We start from the raw sequence: 17074 nt of genomic DNA, 5'->3' as shown, positions 1-17074 counted from the left end.
AGCTGGGCTTTACGGAAGAGTGGCCAGAAAAAAGCCATTGCTTAAAGAAAAAAATAAGCAAACACGTTTGGTGTTCGCCAAAAGGCATGTAGGAGACTCCCCAAACAAATGGAAGAAGGTACTCTGGTCAGATGAGACTCAAATTGAGGGGGGGGGGGGGGGGGGGGGGTTATGCACGCCCAAGTTTTCTGTTTTTTTGTCTTATTTCTTGTTTGTTTCGCAAAAAAAATATTTTGCATCTTCAAAGTGGTAGGCATGTTGTGTAAATCAATTGATACAAACCCCGAAAAAATCCATTTTAATTCCAGGTTATAAGGCAACAAAATAGGAAAAATGACAAGGGGGTGAATACTTTCTCAAGCCACTGTATATATTCAAAAAAGCAAAAAGTGTTTTCATTTGTTGATCTGAGATGTTATTGTGTTTTTTGCTTGTTTTTGTTTTCCTTTTTCAATCAGTCAGTGTGCCATTTTGTTTGTTTATTTGTTATTGTGCACATTAACCATAGCCAATGTATCATTTTAAAACACGATGAACATAATATGTATACATTTGCACAAGGCACTCACTGTGTATGTATGTACATATGCAATATGTATTTGATGTCACATTTATGATTTTGTTTCAACTTTTTGTACATGTGCCTGTGCTAGATTTGGACTTTTTGTGAAAATCGATTAACAGGAGAACACTTCAATATCAAACTGTTTTGTTGTCTGCCTTGCTGTCTGGGTGACTGTGTGAGTGATATGTTACCTATGATCTTTCAAGAGCTTGTCAAAAGAAGGAAGTATTTTAGATGCTGCAAGTGCAGCAATATTTCTACCATAATTATGACAACTACCAATACAATGACAACTGAGACAGTCCCCTGCAACTAGCATAAGTACAATAGTAATGTATTTTGTTCCTTAACTCAAGACCCTGATGTTGATGGAGAGGCCTATTGGGCTTATTAGACACTCCAAAGTCCAACACACTGCCATTTATTAAAAGAAGATGGACATGGAGGGGGTTGTACGTAGTCCCCTGTAGCTCAGTTGGTAGAGCGTGGTGCTTGCAACGCCAGGGTTGTGGGTTCGTTTCCCACGGGGGGCCAGTATGAAAATGTATGCACTAACTGTAAGTCGCTCTGGATAAGAGCGTCTGCTAAATGACTAAAAAGGTTGTTTGAGGGATAGGAGGGGGAAAGCAGCATCGTGTGCCAACATACACAGGAGAGATGAGGCCAGTGTGTAAGTACAGAAATTAAAGGAACCAAACTTTTGTTTACTTGTGTCATCTTAATTTTAGCCATATTTCATGTTAGAGAAGACTGATCAGATAGACTTAGGCCTAGATGCATTGATCCACACATTTTAGTATGTTTTTTATATCCAACATGGCAGCCTATTTATTGAAGAATTCACTAATGTTATTTCTCCTTTGCAATGCATTGCACTGCCTTCCTTTACAACAGAGATATTGACGTGAAGAATCCATAGCCTATTTATTACCAAGTTATTACTGGGAAAATTAATCCTCACAAGGTCTCGTACCGCCCCGTAGCGGAATTTTAGGCGAATTTCGTGTGACGCACGCCGAAGCTTTTACCATAGGTTTACGTAGGGCGTGATTGCGCGACCCCTCCCCCTCTACAGTCTATCTGGAAAAGGGAAAAAAAACTTTTTGTATCGAAGGAATCAACAGCCGCCATCTTGTCGTTGCTCGGAATTAGGATTTCGGTAGATCACAAATTTTAATTTAGAAATTGAGCATCCAAACCGAGGTTTGACGGCATACTTCCTCTGAAAACGAAGTATTTTCACCTTTTCTGAAGTATTTTTGACGAAAAAACGGGAATTCGATCGGTCGTCGTCGGCAAGAAAATCCCGTATATCTGATTTCCCCTCAAGTGCGGCGCTCGAGCCCCTATCGCCGTTTGGAGCAGTATTGTTTACAGGGGGTAACCGGAGAAGAGACAGCTTCTTACTGACAATTTTGCTAAAATATATGATTTTTTTTGCAGTTATGCATTTTATGGAGCTTCAAACAATTTTTGCATTAAGACATTTTACGTCATAAAAATGGCCTGTTTGAACATCTAAAATTAACGATTTATGGGACAGGAATACAAGAATCCATGTGAATGTTTTTAGATTAAAATTTAACGTACATTTTTCATGGAAAATATTTTTATTGGAGTTATTTAACGATAATGTGGGTGTTGGTTGTTGGATTATCATGGGGTGAATGGCGGTGGCGAAGCGGGGCGCTGTTGCATCTTTTTTGAAATTATCACACTCCCTCACTGCTAGAAAATTAGTCAGTTAGCCAACGTTAGCGAGCAAACTGCTTGCTAACGTGCTAACTAGAGAAAGAAAGGTGGAGGTTGTCAGAACAACTTTTTCTGTCCCAGGAACTTCCTTTTTCAAATAATTAAATAAGAAATCCACAAAAAATCACAATGGCTGAAAACCTGCTCGACGTCGGACCTCCCAACTCAAAGCGACCGAAACTGAATTCACCTGCGCTGTCAGCGTCAGATGGACCAGGTAAGGAAGGCCCACAAACCAACTGCTAACCTCCTAGTTACTTGAGTTAGTAAGATGTTATTCGTTTTGTATGACTTGTTCTTTGTGTCCAGATATTTAGCTAGCTAACGTTAACTAGTTATTCATTCAACTGACTTTTGGTCATTCAAACGGCTGTACAAAGCAGTTAGCCAACGTTAGTTAGCTTGGCCGCTAACAAAACTTTGTTGCCAACGTTACGCGTCAATCCCTGTCATTTCTCACTTGTTGGAAAACAGGACTAGCTATTTTAGTTTTTAAAGGCTAACGTTAACTAATGTAACACTTAACTAGCTAATGCTTAGATGCCCAGCTAGAGACATGTTTAGCATTTGCGTGATCTGCTATGTCAACATGGCTACCCTTCAGCGCAAAGCAGCAGCATACTTGTCAAAATGTAATTGGTGATGGCCTAAATCAGGGATGGGCAACTCAAGTCCTCGGGGGCCTGATTGGTGTCACTTTTTCCCAAGCTAACACACCTGACTCCAATAATCAACTAATCATGGTCTTCAGTTTAGAATGCAATTAGTTTAATCAGGTATGTTTCCCCTCTGCCCCCTGGAGTTGCCCATCCCTGGCCTAAATCATGTCAGATACTGGGTTGAAAACTACACCCCTATCAAAATGTAATGACGTTATGATAGGGATTGGGGACTCTGCTGGGGGCTAAATTCTGTTCATGTGTACCTTCATCAAACATCTTGATAGCAGGCCTCTATCTGCAGAAACAGTTTAGGCACAGTTTTGCACCATGCTGCATGCCTAACTGGCTGAGAATATTGGCTCAGAGTAGGCCAACTCTGATGCCATGGTCAGATTCAAGTAATTTAACCATAGGCCTATCATGTCCCAGTCCCACACTGTCATGCATTTGATTGCATGTTGTGTCAATGTGATAAAATGCAGTGTTATGTCCCAATATCTTGACAGTTGTCACTTTTCATTGCTATATCATGTTCCATATTTGTTCATATGGGTGTCCCAGTGCTGATTGAATACACCTGTTGGGCCTACCTCTTTCAAATGTTCTAGGTAAAAAGTTACTGAACCAGAATGTTAGGATTGGAGGTGTGAATGCACCATGCCTCTTTCACTATATTGGCAACAGAGACATAATAACCAATGCAACACATCTGCTGAGTCAGATGTCCATGATTTGTCCAGCTGCACATGGCAGAGGTACCCCCCCCCCCCCCTACACATAATCCATTGCGAAACCCCCAAATGCATCCAACCCCTGCTAAATCATTATTGTGGAAACACTAGGGGCTATTAGCAGTAAATTACCCCAGACAAGGGGTGCGATTTCTCCCTTAGTGTCTGCAGTCATGCCTGGAGAGCCCCGTAGGAGCATCCCCTGCCTTGACTTTAGGTCCCTGCCTTCTGCCGTGGGGGCCCAGAGGCCCAGTTTGGGTTGCACACCACTCCCTTGGTGAAGGGGTGTGGGGGGGATACGCCTTTCATTGAAGTGACCGAGTGCAAACACGCGCCCCTCTCACCCCCTATTCAGGCCATCTGTCACCCCAGCAGGGTCCCTTTGCCCCTCCCCCTTCAATTCCCCTCATCACCAATACTTTAGTCAGTGGGTGTGTGCTGTACTAGTGCACACGTTGCCCAGGTCTTGATGTAGCCAGCTCTAGGCTTAGCTACTTTTGACCTCAGCAGCTACTCTCAAGGCAGGCTGTTGTAGTAAGCCATGTGTGTTGAGCAGCACCATAGCAAATCAAATCAAATCAAAATGTATTGGTCACATGCGCCGAATACAACAGGTGCAGACATTACAGTGAAATGCTTACTTACAGCCCTTAACCAACAGTGCATTTATTTTTAACAAAAAAAGTAAAAATAAAACAACAACAAAAAAAGTGTTGAGAAAAAAAAGAGCAGAAGTAAAATAAAATAACAGTAGGGAGGCTATATATACAGGGGGGTACCGTTGCAGAGTCAATGTGCGGGGGCACCGGCTAGTTGAGGTAGTTGAAGTAATATGTACATGTGGGTAGAGTTAAAGGGTGGGGGGGCAGTGCAAATAGTCCGGGTAGCCATGATTAGCTGTTCAGGAGTCTTATGGCTTGGGGGTAGAAGCTGTTGAGAAGTCTTTTGGACCTAGACTTGGCACTCCGGTACCGCTTGCCGTGCGGTAGCAGAGAGAACAGTCAATGACTAGGGTGGCTGGAGTCTTTGACAATTTTGAGGGCCTTCCTCTGACACCGCCTGGTATAGAGGTCCTGGATGGCAGGAAGCTTGGCCCCAGTGATGTACTGGGCCGTACGCACTACCCTCTGTAGTGCCTTGCGGTCGGAGGCCAAGCAGTTGCCATACCAGGCGGTGATGCAACCAGTCAGGATGCTCTCGATGGTGCAGCTGTATAATTTTTTGAGGATCTGAGGACCCATGCCAAATCTTTTCAGTCTCCTGAGGGGGAATAGGCTTTGTCGTGCCCTCTTCACGACTGTCTTGGTGTGTTTGGACCATGATAGTTCGTTGGTGATGTGGACACCAAGGAACTTGAAGCTCTCAACCTGTTCCACTACAGCCCCGTCGATGAGAATGGGGGCGTGCTCAGTCCTCTTTTTTTTCCTGTAGTCCACAATCATCTCCTTTGTCTTGGTCACGTTGAGGGAGAGGTTGTTGTCCTGGCACCACACGGCCAGGTCTCTGACCTCCTCCCTATAGGCTGTCTCATCGTTGTCGGTGATCAGGCCTACCACTGTTGTGTCGTCGGCAAACTGAATGATGGTGTTGGAGTCGTGCATAAAGGTAGTTGGAGGGAAGGAGTTTGGTTCATTGTTTGCTGGCTATTTACTGGCTTGGTTTATATCTCGTCTGTCATTCTCTTGAGTTGTCAGTGAAGAGGCATAGCTCTGCTCATTCAGATTAACTCATTCAGAAATTACTATCCCAAAGTACAAATTTAATCAAAAACAAGCTAATTTGTATCTGTTTGAGTCGAATTGTGAAATCAGCAATAACTAATGACGATTAGTGTTAAATGTTGATGGGGGGAGGAATCTAAACATTGACATATCACAATATTATTTTGGGATGATATTATATCGATATTTGACTCGGTGTCAATTTGTTAAATTAAAAATATATATATTTTGCTACTGTAGGTAGCATTAGCTAGCGCTACTCGGCTGTACCTGCGCCAAAACGCCTGTATTTTTAATCCTGTAGCTTGTCCTCAACCTTTTTAAAATAGTGAGCCAACATGTTTTCAGCACTTTTATGACTGATCACAACTTGTTTTCTCATGTTGTCTCTGCAGCATACATGCAGTACACTGAGTGTACAAAACATTAGGAACACATTCCTAATATTGAGTTACACCACCTTTTGCCCTCAGAACAGCCTCAATTCGTTGGGGCATGGACTCTACAAGGTGTCGAAAGCGTTCCACAGGGATGCTGGCCCATGTTGACTCCAATGCTTCCCACAGATGTCAAGTTGGCTGGTTGTACTTTAGGTGGTGGACCATTGTTGATACACACGGTAAACTGTTGAGCGTGGAAAACCCAGCAGTGTGGCAGTTCTTGACACACTCAAACCGGTGGGCCTGGTACCTACAGGCACTTAAATATGTTGTCTTGCCCATTCACCCTCTGAATGGCACACATACACAATCCATGACTCAATTGTCTCCAGGCTTAAAAATAATTATTGAACCTGTCTCCTCCCATTCATCTACACTGATTTTGAAGTGTATTTAACAAGTGACATCAATAAGGGATCATAGCTTTCACCTAGTCAGTCTATGTAATGGAAAGAGCAAGTGTTCCTAATATTTTCAGTGAGCAATATGTTTGGAACATCAAATCGCATTAAAATCACCCTATCTAATCGCAATGTCTCCTGAGTGGCGCAGTGGTCTAAGGCACTGCATCGCAGTGCTAGCTGTGCTACTAGAGATTCTGGTTCGAATCCAGGCTCTGTCGCAGCCGGCCGCGACCAGGAGACTCATGGGCGGCGCACAATTGGCCCAGCGTCGTCCAGGGTAGGGGAGGGAATGGCCGGCAGGGATGTAGCTCAGTTGATAGAGCATGGCGTTTGCAACGCCAGGGTTGTGGGTTCGATTTCCACGGGGTATTCACTAACTGTAAGTCGCTCTGGATAAGAGCGTCTGCTAAATGACGTAAATGTAATGTAAATGTAATGTAAATGCAATACATATAGAATCCTGAAAATCACTATGTATCGGCACTTAAGTATTGTGATATTGTATCGTGAGGTTCCTGGCAAGTATTATGACTCTACTTGCCCCAGTATCTGTGCGTTAGAGATTTAGATGAGTATGATGTGTTTCCCTTTAACGCCTAGGAAGCTCAAACTCCCATTAGACAGCTCTGTCAAAATACATTTGTTACTCACAAAAATGTGAGTTTCAATTATCAACTATCTTAATTTACTCCCGTTACGGCCGGTAGCTATGTACTTCCAAAAAAGGTCTAAATAAAAATTGACAAGCTACCGAACAATTGCCTCTTCGGCACTTCAAATGTATTGAGCTGTTTTAGACTTCCGACCTGTAGGTGGCAGTAATGAAAGTGCCGAATAGGATTTTATTCAGTTGCTTGTAAATTTGTATTTAGACTTTTTGGAAGTACATACCGTAATGGGAGTAAATTAAGATGGTTGCTCATCGAAACTTGATATTTGGTGAGTAACAAACGTATTTAAACATAATGCTTGCAGAGGTGTCTAATGGGAGTTTAAATCTGAGATGCATCATACTCATCGTCAAAATCTCTTAACACACAGATACTGGGGCAGACTACTATGACTAGCTTGGTATTCCATTCCACTGCTTTAACGAGAGGAGCCCTCCCCCTCCCCTCCGTCAGCACACTCCCTGCTCCTAATGGCACATTTAGGGCCCACCCGTCACACACACACACTCATGACGCACTTACTAATGGAACCTCCGAGGAGGGGGGCAAATGGGTTGTCACCCACCCACCCCCAGGAAAGCACTTACGACTGCGTCTTTTTGCGCCGGCTGAGCCTGGTCCATATTACAGCCTAATTGGCAGTTTTAAATGCCAGTCGGCAGTCACTTCACGCGTTTTAAGCCGTTATATTTAAGCCTCACAGTTTCCTCTCATTTTAAACCAATCTGTCCGCTGTTAGCAGATATTGCCATTTTTGCGTCTCCCACTCACATCTGTGAGTTCTCAGCTTGAAAAGAGAGAGGGAGGGAAGAATGAAAGACGGACAGGGAAAAAGATGCTATGGATATGGATGGCGTGATGAGGAGTAAGAAACTATCGCTAAAGAAAATTGATGACGACAGTTGTCTTCCAGGGCTCCAGACTGTGAACATTTATGACTTGTCGCAAGTTACGTTTTTAACTGGTCGCATTACATGCTCACTTCAGTCCAAACCTCATATTTTTTCAGGCTACTAAAACCATGATTTGGTCAAACAGTAATGTGCATTATCCTCACAATTCCTGTAGTAAAATTATCTGCCCTGCCCCTGTTTCGCTGGGGCCTGCTGCTGATAAGCAAGCCACTCACTCCCTCTCCCCCCGTGCCCCGGGAGAAATAAAATGTGTTGTGATTGTAGGCTGTAACATTTTAAAATCCAATTGCGGGAAAAACACAGCTTTGGAAGCAATTACTGACCCTGTTGAATAGGAGATTCTCAGATTTTTGTAGGTATACTTTTTTCCTCTCAATTATTAATATTAATAGCTCTGTAGCAACTACTTTAGAACCAAGATATTTGATATGGCATCGGCCATTGCGATTGCAGGCCTCATTGGGTAGTAAGCCTAGGCTACAACGGCAACGTTTTTTTAGGACATTGAATTTACTGATAAATTAATACACCAGCAGTGGGTATTTAGAGTTGGCGATCTAGCTAATGTGTATTGTGTTTCCACTTACTCAGGTGGTGAATTAGCCCCAAATAAATTAGGCTATGATATTAGTGCACATAAAGATGTAGGCAAATTAATCTCTGTTGAACAAAATAAAATTCTAGAGCCCTATTTTAACAGTAAAATATAACAATAGCATAATTGTCAACCCAAAATTCATGACAATCACTTTATTAGGTTGTACATCAAAATATCTTGAATCATGCATTCCTGCATTGACATGTTAGATGAAATAACTTATTTATTGAATACCATCTCAGTAGTCTATTACACCTCATAATAAAGCATTGTGAATGACATGATAAGATGATCACACATTTTTTCTATTGCGTGACGGCATCAAATAAAATTGGTGCGACCAAATCATGGGCTTGTGCCACCAACTGAAAAAGTTAGTGAGGGGAAAATGTTTGTCTGGAGCCATTGTCTTGCATTACATTTTGTTTTGCCGAACAACTCTGTATAATTTTTGGTACGTAGCATTTATGGAAAATGGAGCTGGGCGACATGGACAAAAATATTCAGATTTAATTTTGGCTCTTCAGAGGATTTGCCGACATCTTTGTGCATATCGGCCTATATAGGCAACATTATTCAACACCTGAGGAAGTGTGAATTTAAAACACAATGTCCTAAAACATTTTTCCAGCGCTAGGCCTAGGCTAGGCTACTTGATGTAGGTCTATTTACTGCAAATGGCGCGCTCAGCTATGTGGGCACATAAAATAAATAAAAAACATACTAACTACAGCCTACTCCGATTGAAAAGTGGTGCCATTAACTCAATATTAAGAGGTGAGAAATGCATGATATACTCACAGAAAGCTGTGATTCTCTTCACTAACTAGAACAACAGTAGTTGCTTTGAAAACTATTTTTCATAGCAGGAATCAACACAATGCATATATTACTGTTGACCAATGGTTTAAGAACAATCTACAGGACGTTGTGTAGCAAAATCACCGGAAACTACCGATGTAAGCAAAATGCTTCGGTAAGAGGATGGCAATGTCGGTGTCAGTAATCTTTGGTTTATTGTCCCAGCTCTAGTAGAAAATACCCCAAATTCTCACCCAAGCAAACAAGACTTGTTCATCCACCAAGTTGAAGTCCCCTCTGAATACCTGAAAAGCACTTTTAAGATCAGTTCAATTCATTTGGGTGAATGGTTTTGGAGAAGGAAGGGTGGTGCCTGAATAGCTTAGTTTTGCTAGTCTCCAAGCTTTGACATCTGGTTTAGCTGGGTCATTAGCCCCTTTGTGTTGAAATGGACACTCCTCTTGCTCCATTTCGTGCTCTTGCAATCCACTCCAGCCAGGAAATATAAAGTCAGCACAGATCCCATCGCCAGCTCCCTGCTGCTCAAAGGATGGCAGAGGTGTGTTTGTGTGTATCTGGGGGGACAGAAAGTACTTTTTTTTTTTTTGTCATTTAGACTTACAGTTAGTGCATACATAAAAAAATTCATACCCCCTGTGGAATCGAACCCACAACCCTGGCGTTGCAAACGCCATGCTCTATCAACTGAGCTACATCCCTGCCGGCCATTCCCTCCCCTACCCTGGACGACGCTGGGCCAATTGCGCGCCGCCCCATGGGTCTCCTGGTCGCGGCCGGCTACGACAGAGCCTGGATTCGAACCAGGATCTCTAGTGGCACAGCTAGCACTGCGATGCAGTGCCTTAGACCACTGCGCCACTCGGGAGACGTAGTGTGTGTGTGTGAAGTGTAAGAGGGAGATGTAGGAGAAGGAGTGTGTGTGTGTGTGTGTGCTCGGCTCGCGCAGGCTGTGAAAATAAGCCATGCTTGACTTGGTGAATTGACTGACCGGGACATTGTGTATGTGTGTGTGTGTGAAGGCGCCTGGCTCTGACAGAACACTGTGCCACTCCACTCACTGCTTGCCTCAGCCACTAAGCTTTGCAGAGAGTATGCAGCTGGATGGAGCTAGAGACTGAGAGCGAAGAACCTAGAGGGAGAAGTGGTGAGAGCAAGTGGCAGAGAACCTAGAGAGTGGGAAAGCGAGGGAGAAGTAGTGGTGAGAGCAAGTGAAAGAAGGAAGAGCTGGATGGAGAGAACTAGAGGGAAAGAACAGAGCGAGTAGAAAAGGAGGGTGCTTGAGGAAGTGGTAGAGCCAGGGCTATATACCAGTCTTGAGAGATTGTGGGAGCAAATGAAAGAGTGGGCTGCTGGAGAGTAGTCTTGTCACGATACCAGAATGTTGACTTCGACACGATACCAGGTTTAGTATTACGAAACTCGATACCACAACAAACAAAGGCATATTAGCCATTGGCCGTGTCTAGACAGTTCATGCAACTTTAGTATTCTGATCAGAGAGCTGATCATGGAATTCTGAACGTGTCATGCATCTACACCTACATTTAAATGTGTCTACTGTGTCCACAGTGTGTCCAGATTCCCTTTTCCCAGACTATAATAAAATGCATGTATACAAACGGTGGAATAGGAAAAATATGATAAAACAACAACTGATGGCAGTTCGTAACTAGCCAGCTAACCTCTGCATGCAATGCTAAAGGGATTGCAAACAGGTAGCATAACTCTAGACAAACATTTATTTATTTTTCTAAATATTAGCTAGCTGACTTGCATTTATGAGGCCAGCAAACACATTTGTCACACTCTAGGAACGCATTTTTTCTGGAGACTTGTGGGAGGAGTGCTGATGATGTCGTCCACTGTATGCGCTTTCGGTAGCCTGATTGCGTCCAGGCTGAGGAGAAATCTGCACACAATGCATCCTTGACCACCACCTGAAATCCAGTTAAAATCCATAACTGCATTATATTAACCCTCAAGTCAATTTCCGCGGCCCCGCAGAAATCGAATAAGCAGGTTCTGTTTAGGTTAATTTGTTTTATCCACTGATTCTCATCCCGTCATGTCTTCAACTGTCTCCCTCCGCCACAATTCCCAGTCACACTTCCTGACAGTGTTACCCAAATACTCTTCTCCCTTCCCTATGGGGAACCAACATTGAGTGATACAGTGATTATGTATTTTCGCTGCCTGTTTAACTGTGTCAAAACACGCTTCCTGACAGTGTTACCCAAATACGCTTGCCCCCATCCCTTGAGAGATGCTGTATTTTCACTGCCTGTCTAACTGTTAACTGTGTTTGTCAGGTGGCACCAACACCCTCATTTATCACTCTGCTTAAATATCATCCTCCCTCCCTCCTGCTTTTCTGCTGCTTCACTGTGTGTTGTGGTTCAGCAGTAGACTCACCAAGCAGCGCTACTTAGTTAGCACATTAGTTCATTAGCACATTGCGATAGAATAAAGAGTTAGGTGAATGGGCTGGGAGATGGAATTGGGAGTGATAGCAGACCTGCCAACCTGAACGTATTTTGCGTACCATGCATGCACACAATTTGTGGTCAAAGTACGCTGGTATGAAAAACGTCCCTAAAATACACAAAAATAGGCTTCTAGTTGGCACATTGTGGTTTTTGACTCAACCGTCTGAAGTTGGAGCTGAGCCAATCAGAGGACTTGAGCAAGGAGAAAACATCTCTTTAGCTCCGGCCCACCCCCCGTAGTCATAGTACTATCAAAGATAGTAGAAAATGAAGAATTCATTCAGGCCATTTACCATTGCAAAAACATTGTCAGTTCCTGTCTACTTAATAATATAATATGCCATTTAGCAGACGCTTTTATCCAAAGCGACTTACAGTCATACGTGCATACATTTTTTTGTGTACGGGTGGTCCCGGGGATCGAACCCACTACCTTGGCATTACAAGCGCCGTGCTCTACCAGCTGAGCTACAGAGGACCACTACTTAAGGGGGTGGCTATCCCATAGACACCAATGCGATAGCAGCTGGGTCTGGTCTGCTTAGTTCATGTCAACAGTAATGATGTGATAATAGATGTTATAATAGTCAGTTCACCAATGACAAGGCATGTTGAATGAATGGTAGCCTAGTAGTCAGACCTAACTTGATGGACTAGGTCAGGGATGTAGATCTGAAACTAGCTCATAAAGGCTTAGTTCAGTTGTTTCATATACCAGATAGCCTACAGTAAGCTACTACATTGCATCCAGTGATTTAATTATTTAGAATTCTCTCCCTAAACAAAATTAAGAAGCCAGTGTACGTTTTCACTATATCCACATAAAGGCACACACATTAATTATGAATTAGAATAACCATTACCCCTAAATTAAACCTAGAAAAATGTGTAATTGAGACCACCTCAATATAATTTAGGATCAAACACAATACTTCTGTGTTGGCTACATTGTTTGATATAATTTAAGACTCTAGGTTTCAGGTAATGGCAGTTACAGGTTTTTCAAAAATGCAAAATGCTCCAACTTCCTAAGGGGAAGTTGACTGCCATTCGCTGGACTTACCCCCTACTGAACCTTAGGCCTACATCAGCACAACCTGAGCCCTGATAGTACGTTTAAACGTATTTCTAGTTAGCTCTTGAAGAGCAGCTAATTACCAAGTACCCATAAATCTATAGCCTACCATTCCTACTGAGGCAGCCTTCTGCCACATTATTAGACAAAAAAAGGACCACGCCAGGCGTGATATGAGCAATGTGGTGTCGCACACGTGCCGTTGTGGGACCCGGGGGTGCCGCCACTGCGCTGAAATGGTACTCATAACAATTATTTAAGGTTGGCAGGTCTGCGATAGGCTGGCTGATACTGTACTTCAATGGCAGTTACACAGACAGAGATATTTAAATTGTTGTCAGTCAATCCATATTATTAACCTGTTTTTCTCTCTCCTCCTCTTCCTCCTCTTCTACAGTGGACCTAGGCTCCTTATCATGGGACGACCTGGAGAACGACCTGCCAGACGAGCTGATCCCCAACGGAGGCTCTGGCCTGGGGGGTATGATGGGTGGCGCCATGTCCTCCAATGGGGGTAACACCAACCCTGGGGGTCCTGGACCTCTGGGCTCCATGGTCCCGGACGCAGTGGCCAAGCACAAGCAGCTGTCAGAGCTCCTCCGGGCGGGTAGCACCTCGGGTCTCACCGGGGGTGCTGGAGGAGGAACTCAGCCCGGCGTCATGGGGGGTCAGCTGGGTGCAGCACTTGGGAAGAGCGCCTTGGGTCAAGGGTCGCCGAAAGCGGGGACCGGACAGAACTTCAACCAGTCTCTGGGGGGCCACGCCGGGATGTTAGCCCAGGGTGGGCAGCACCAGCCGGGCCAGGTGATGAACGGAGGACTGGGGCTGGTTCCTGGAGGTGGACGAGGCCGGGGGCAGTACCAGGCTATGCAGGGGGCACCAGGAGGAGGAGCTGGCAGCTCGTTGGCAGAGACCCTCACACAGCAGGGCGGGCAGCAGATGGGCGCTGCCACCTTCAGCGCTGCGGCCGCCACCCAGCAGGCGGGCAACATGAACAAGGTGAGTCACGGATGAGAGACGCAGACAGACACACACACACACACACACACACACTGAGTCATAGAGAGGCATGTATGAAATGTGTGTCTGCGACAGAGAGAAAGAGAGGTCTTGAATGTGCCAAATGGTCAGAGAGAAGCGATATCTCTTTATAGCTCTGGTTTGTGTGTGTTGAATCATCATTTGTACAGGATCATCCATGCATTCTCAGCTTTGGCACTTTGGCACTGTGTAGAGCAGATCCATACTGATTGGGTGATAGCTCTCTGATACTGCTGGGTACTAAATCTGCCATGTTTGAGACTAATAAATGCCCTCCACAGAAGCCAAACCATTTTGAAAGATTCAGACACTTATGCCGCGTTCACGTCATGTCGGGAACTCGTAAATACGACCTTCCTACTGGGAAAATGCATGTGAACACCCCACCAACTCGTAATTACGACTAGGAAACTCGGGTATGATCTCTGGACCCCGATCTTTCCCACACGCTGAACTCTGATGCCACGCACCACTGAAAATAGCAACAAAAAGATTGTGTTCCTTCCGAGCACGTTAACGCTCCAAGTAGACAAGTCGTTCCTCCGATCACTCCGACATGAAGTGAACGCAGCATGAGCCATAGCCTGGTCCCAGATATGTTAGTCTTGTCTTGCCCCTTCCTATGGTCCCTAAACAGATCTGGGACCAGGCTCCACTTAGCCAGCCTCCCCTGTGCCTAGTTCTACTACACTAATGTCTGATGCTGCCTCTGATTGTGTTTGACACCAAGCCGGTGCTTAGGTTTTTACTGGGCTTAATTCACTGCTTAATTGCCCAATTAATTAGTGGTGAGAAGCACCGTAGCCTCTCGTTAAAACGCCTGGTCTTTGTTTCTAACGGGATGATACATTTCTAACAGCGCGCCACAGTGGCCTTGGAGGACTATAAAAACAGCTCTAACAATAGCACTGCAGACTCCTAACTGCTCTCTTTTTGCACAATGGGCTGTACAAGTGGCAAGCTGGTAGCCTATTGGCTTGAGTCAGTTTTTTAAAGACATTAGCCATTAGTTGGCAGCATTATTCAATTGCAAGCTCTGCCTACAGAATTAGAACTAGAATTCTAGTTCTACCAAACTGCTATGTACTGATCTTGAGTTAACATTATCATCTTCTGCTCAGTCACTGTCTGTAGGGGATTCTAGAGTTGATTATAACAGTGTGTGTAGCGCTAGGTATAGTTTACCTAAGCCTCAGTGACATTGCTCTTATGTGGTTTCACAAGAAACCAATAGGAAACCATCCATTCTGCTTTCTCTGCTGTCTAGTGAGCGTCTGTAACCACAACACAGAGAGGGGGTCTTAAAAGTGTTTATATTTGTGTGTTTACATGGAGACCAGTATGCTGAGAGAACCTGTAGTAGTTTGATTTGGGTGTGAGAGAGACTGGTAGAGGGGCTAGAGAGAGAGAGACTGAAAGAGAGCGTATTGGTGGTAGTTTAGTTGTTTTGGAGAGAGGGGCATAGAGAAAATGCGTCTTCATGGTGATGGTCTGGTCACTGAGTGCAGTGAGAAGAGGCAGCCAGGTGATGGTCTTTGTTATTGTGTGTGTGTGTGGTTTATTGTCTTTGCATTATCCGAGGTTGTAAATTCTTTCTGGGCGCGTGTGTGATCCCAATCTTTTCCTCTTTCTCTGGCTCTCTGCCCTACCATTGGGCAGTAAATCACTTTATCAGACGCAGAATAAGGGGGTGAGTGTGAAAGGAGGAATGGAGAAGAGGGAGCGAGGGAGGGATAGAAAGAAAGGGGGTAATCTATGTGCAGGGCCAGACAAGCTAAATAAACTCCTCTGTGTCTCTTTTCTGGCAGTGGAGTGGCAAGAATCAAAGCAGAGCTGGCTGCTGTGATAAGTGTGTCAGAAAGAGGAGGAGGAGGTGTGTGTGGAGAGCATGGAGGGTACTTTTCAGTGCTTGTCTGTGTGGAGTTTGTCGGCGAGGGACAGAAAGATAGAGGGAGGTGAGGTGGGGGGGGGGGGGGACGACTCTCTTCAGCTGTGTGTGTGTGTGTTAAGCTGCTGGTTTCTGGTTGCCTCAGCTGGGTCTTTTTATCTGGTCTGCTGGAGCGCTGTCAACGGCCCGGGGGGGGGGTGGGGGGGAACTGTGCCTGGGGGAAGGAAGGATGGAGGGAGGGAAGGGGGATGTTGGGGGGGCTGGTGCCTGGTGTGGTTTAAGCCTGCCTGCTGCATGGGATCAGAGAGGGAGAAGGAGAGAGAAGGATAGAAGGGACTCTGAGGGAAGGAGGGATGTTGGGGCCTCTCTGGCTGAAGTGATTGCGGAAAGCGGATAGGAGAATTAGAAAAGAGAGAGCTGGGGTGATTGTAGATGGAGATGAAGGGAGATGTTGGAGGGAGTGCTGAGGGAGAAAGTGGGAAGGAGGAGGAGGGATGCAGTTAAGGCCCTCTGGCTCCTCAGCCTGCAGCTCAAACTCTGGCAGTTGTGGTGTGGGGCTATGTCTGAGCTTTGTTGGCACTAGCAGGGTTGTGGTGGGACCAAGTTGGCAGAGCTATAATGGCACCATGTACGAGCTGTGAATGGCGTAGACCTCACTGGGAGAGCTGCTTGTTGACAAATTGGTGCAGAATTGGAGAAGACAAATTGATGCTGGATGCTGGGAGCATTTTCCATGTTTTGAGACTTGGGTTTCTTGTGTGCTTGGCGAAATGGAATTGACACTTGATACATTTACATTTTGGTCATTTAGCTGAAGTTCTTATCCAGAGCGACTTAGTTACTAGCATGGACTGTGTTTTGAAATGCTTTTTTTACAGATTTTTGTCTCTTTCCTCTTCCATTTTCTCCCCTCTCCATTTCTCTCCTTCCCCTCTCTCCTCTTCCTTCTTTCAGTTGGGCCTGGGCAGTAACGGTGGCAGTCCGTTTGGTGGTCAGTACGGCCAGGGGGGGCCAGGACAGGGGGTGAACCCCCAGCAGCTTCAGAACAAGGCAGCAGCCCTCACCGCTGTCACCAGCGTGCCAAACCTGGTGAGTCCTCCTGTCCACACACCTAGTCTGCCACCCTATTCCCTATATAGTGCACTGCTTCTTTTGTTAAAGAGTGTTTCCCGTTGTCTCTGTATGTTATGTGCAAATGCCAAGGCTTTGCATCGATCCTGGAACCCTCTGATGTCAATGTAGTTAGGTACAATTAATTTGATGACTTAGACAAGGTTCTTAAGCATATTCCTCTTTTCTCCCCC

The 17074-nt window shown here is 44.9% G+C and overlaps 1 protein-coding gene across 5 annotated transcripts in view; it reads left to right on the top strand.

Moving 5' to 3' along the window:
* The first annotated feature begins 1712 nt into the window (after positions 1–1712).
* The window catches only part of LOC311119121 (CREB-binding protein-like), a 46731-nt gene continuing 31369 nt past the window's right edge, over positions 1713–17074 (top strand). For all 5 annotated transcript variants that reach the window (XM_084193865.1, XM_084193867.1, XM_084193866.1 and 2 more), the window contains exons 1-3: positions 1713–2534; positions 13239–13840; positions 16725–16859. In XM_084193865.1, the coding sequence (XP_084049991.1) occupies positions 2447–2534; positions 13239–13840; positions 16725–16859 (825 nt within the window). In that variant the 5' untranslated portion in view covers positions 1713–2446. The remainder of the gene's footprint in view (positions 2535–13238; positions 13841–16724; positions 16860–17074) is intronic.

This window comes from Coregonus lavaretus, assembly GCF_964263955.1.
Source record: "Coregonus lavaretus genome assembly, contig: HAP1_SCAFFOLD_408, whole genome shotgun sequence".
Lineage (NCBI taxonomy): Eukaryota > Metazoa > Chordata > Actinopteri > Salmoniformes > Salmonidae > Coregonus > Coregonus lavaretus.
The sequence above is the reverse complement of the archived record's forward strand: the minus strand, read 5'-3'. Positions and strand labels throughout refer to the sequence as shown.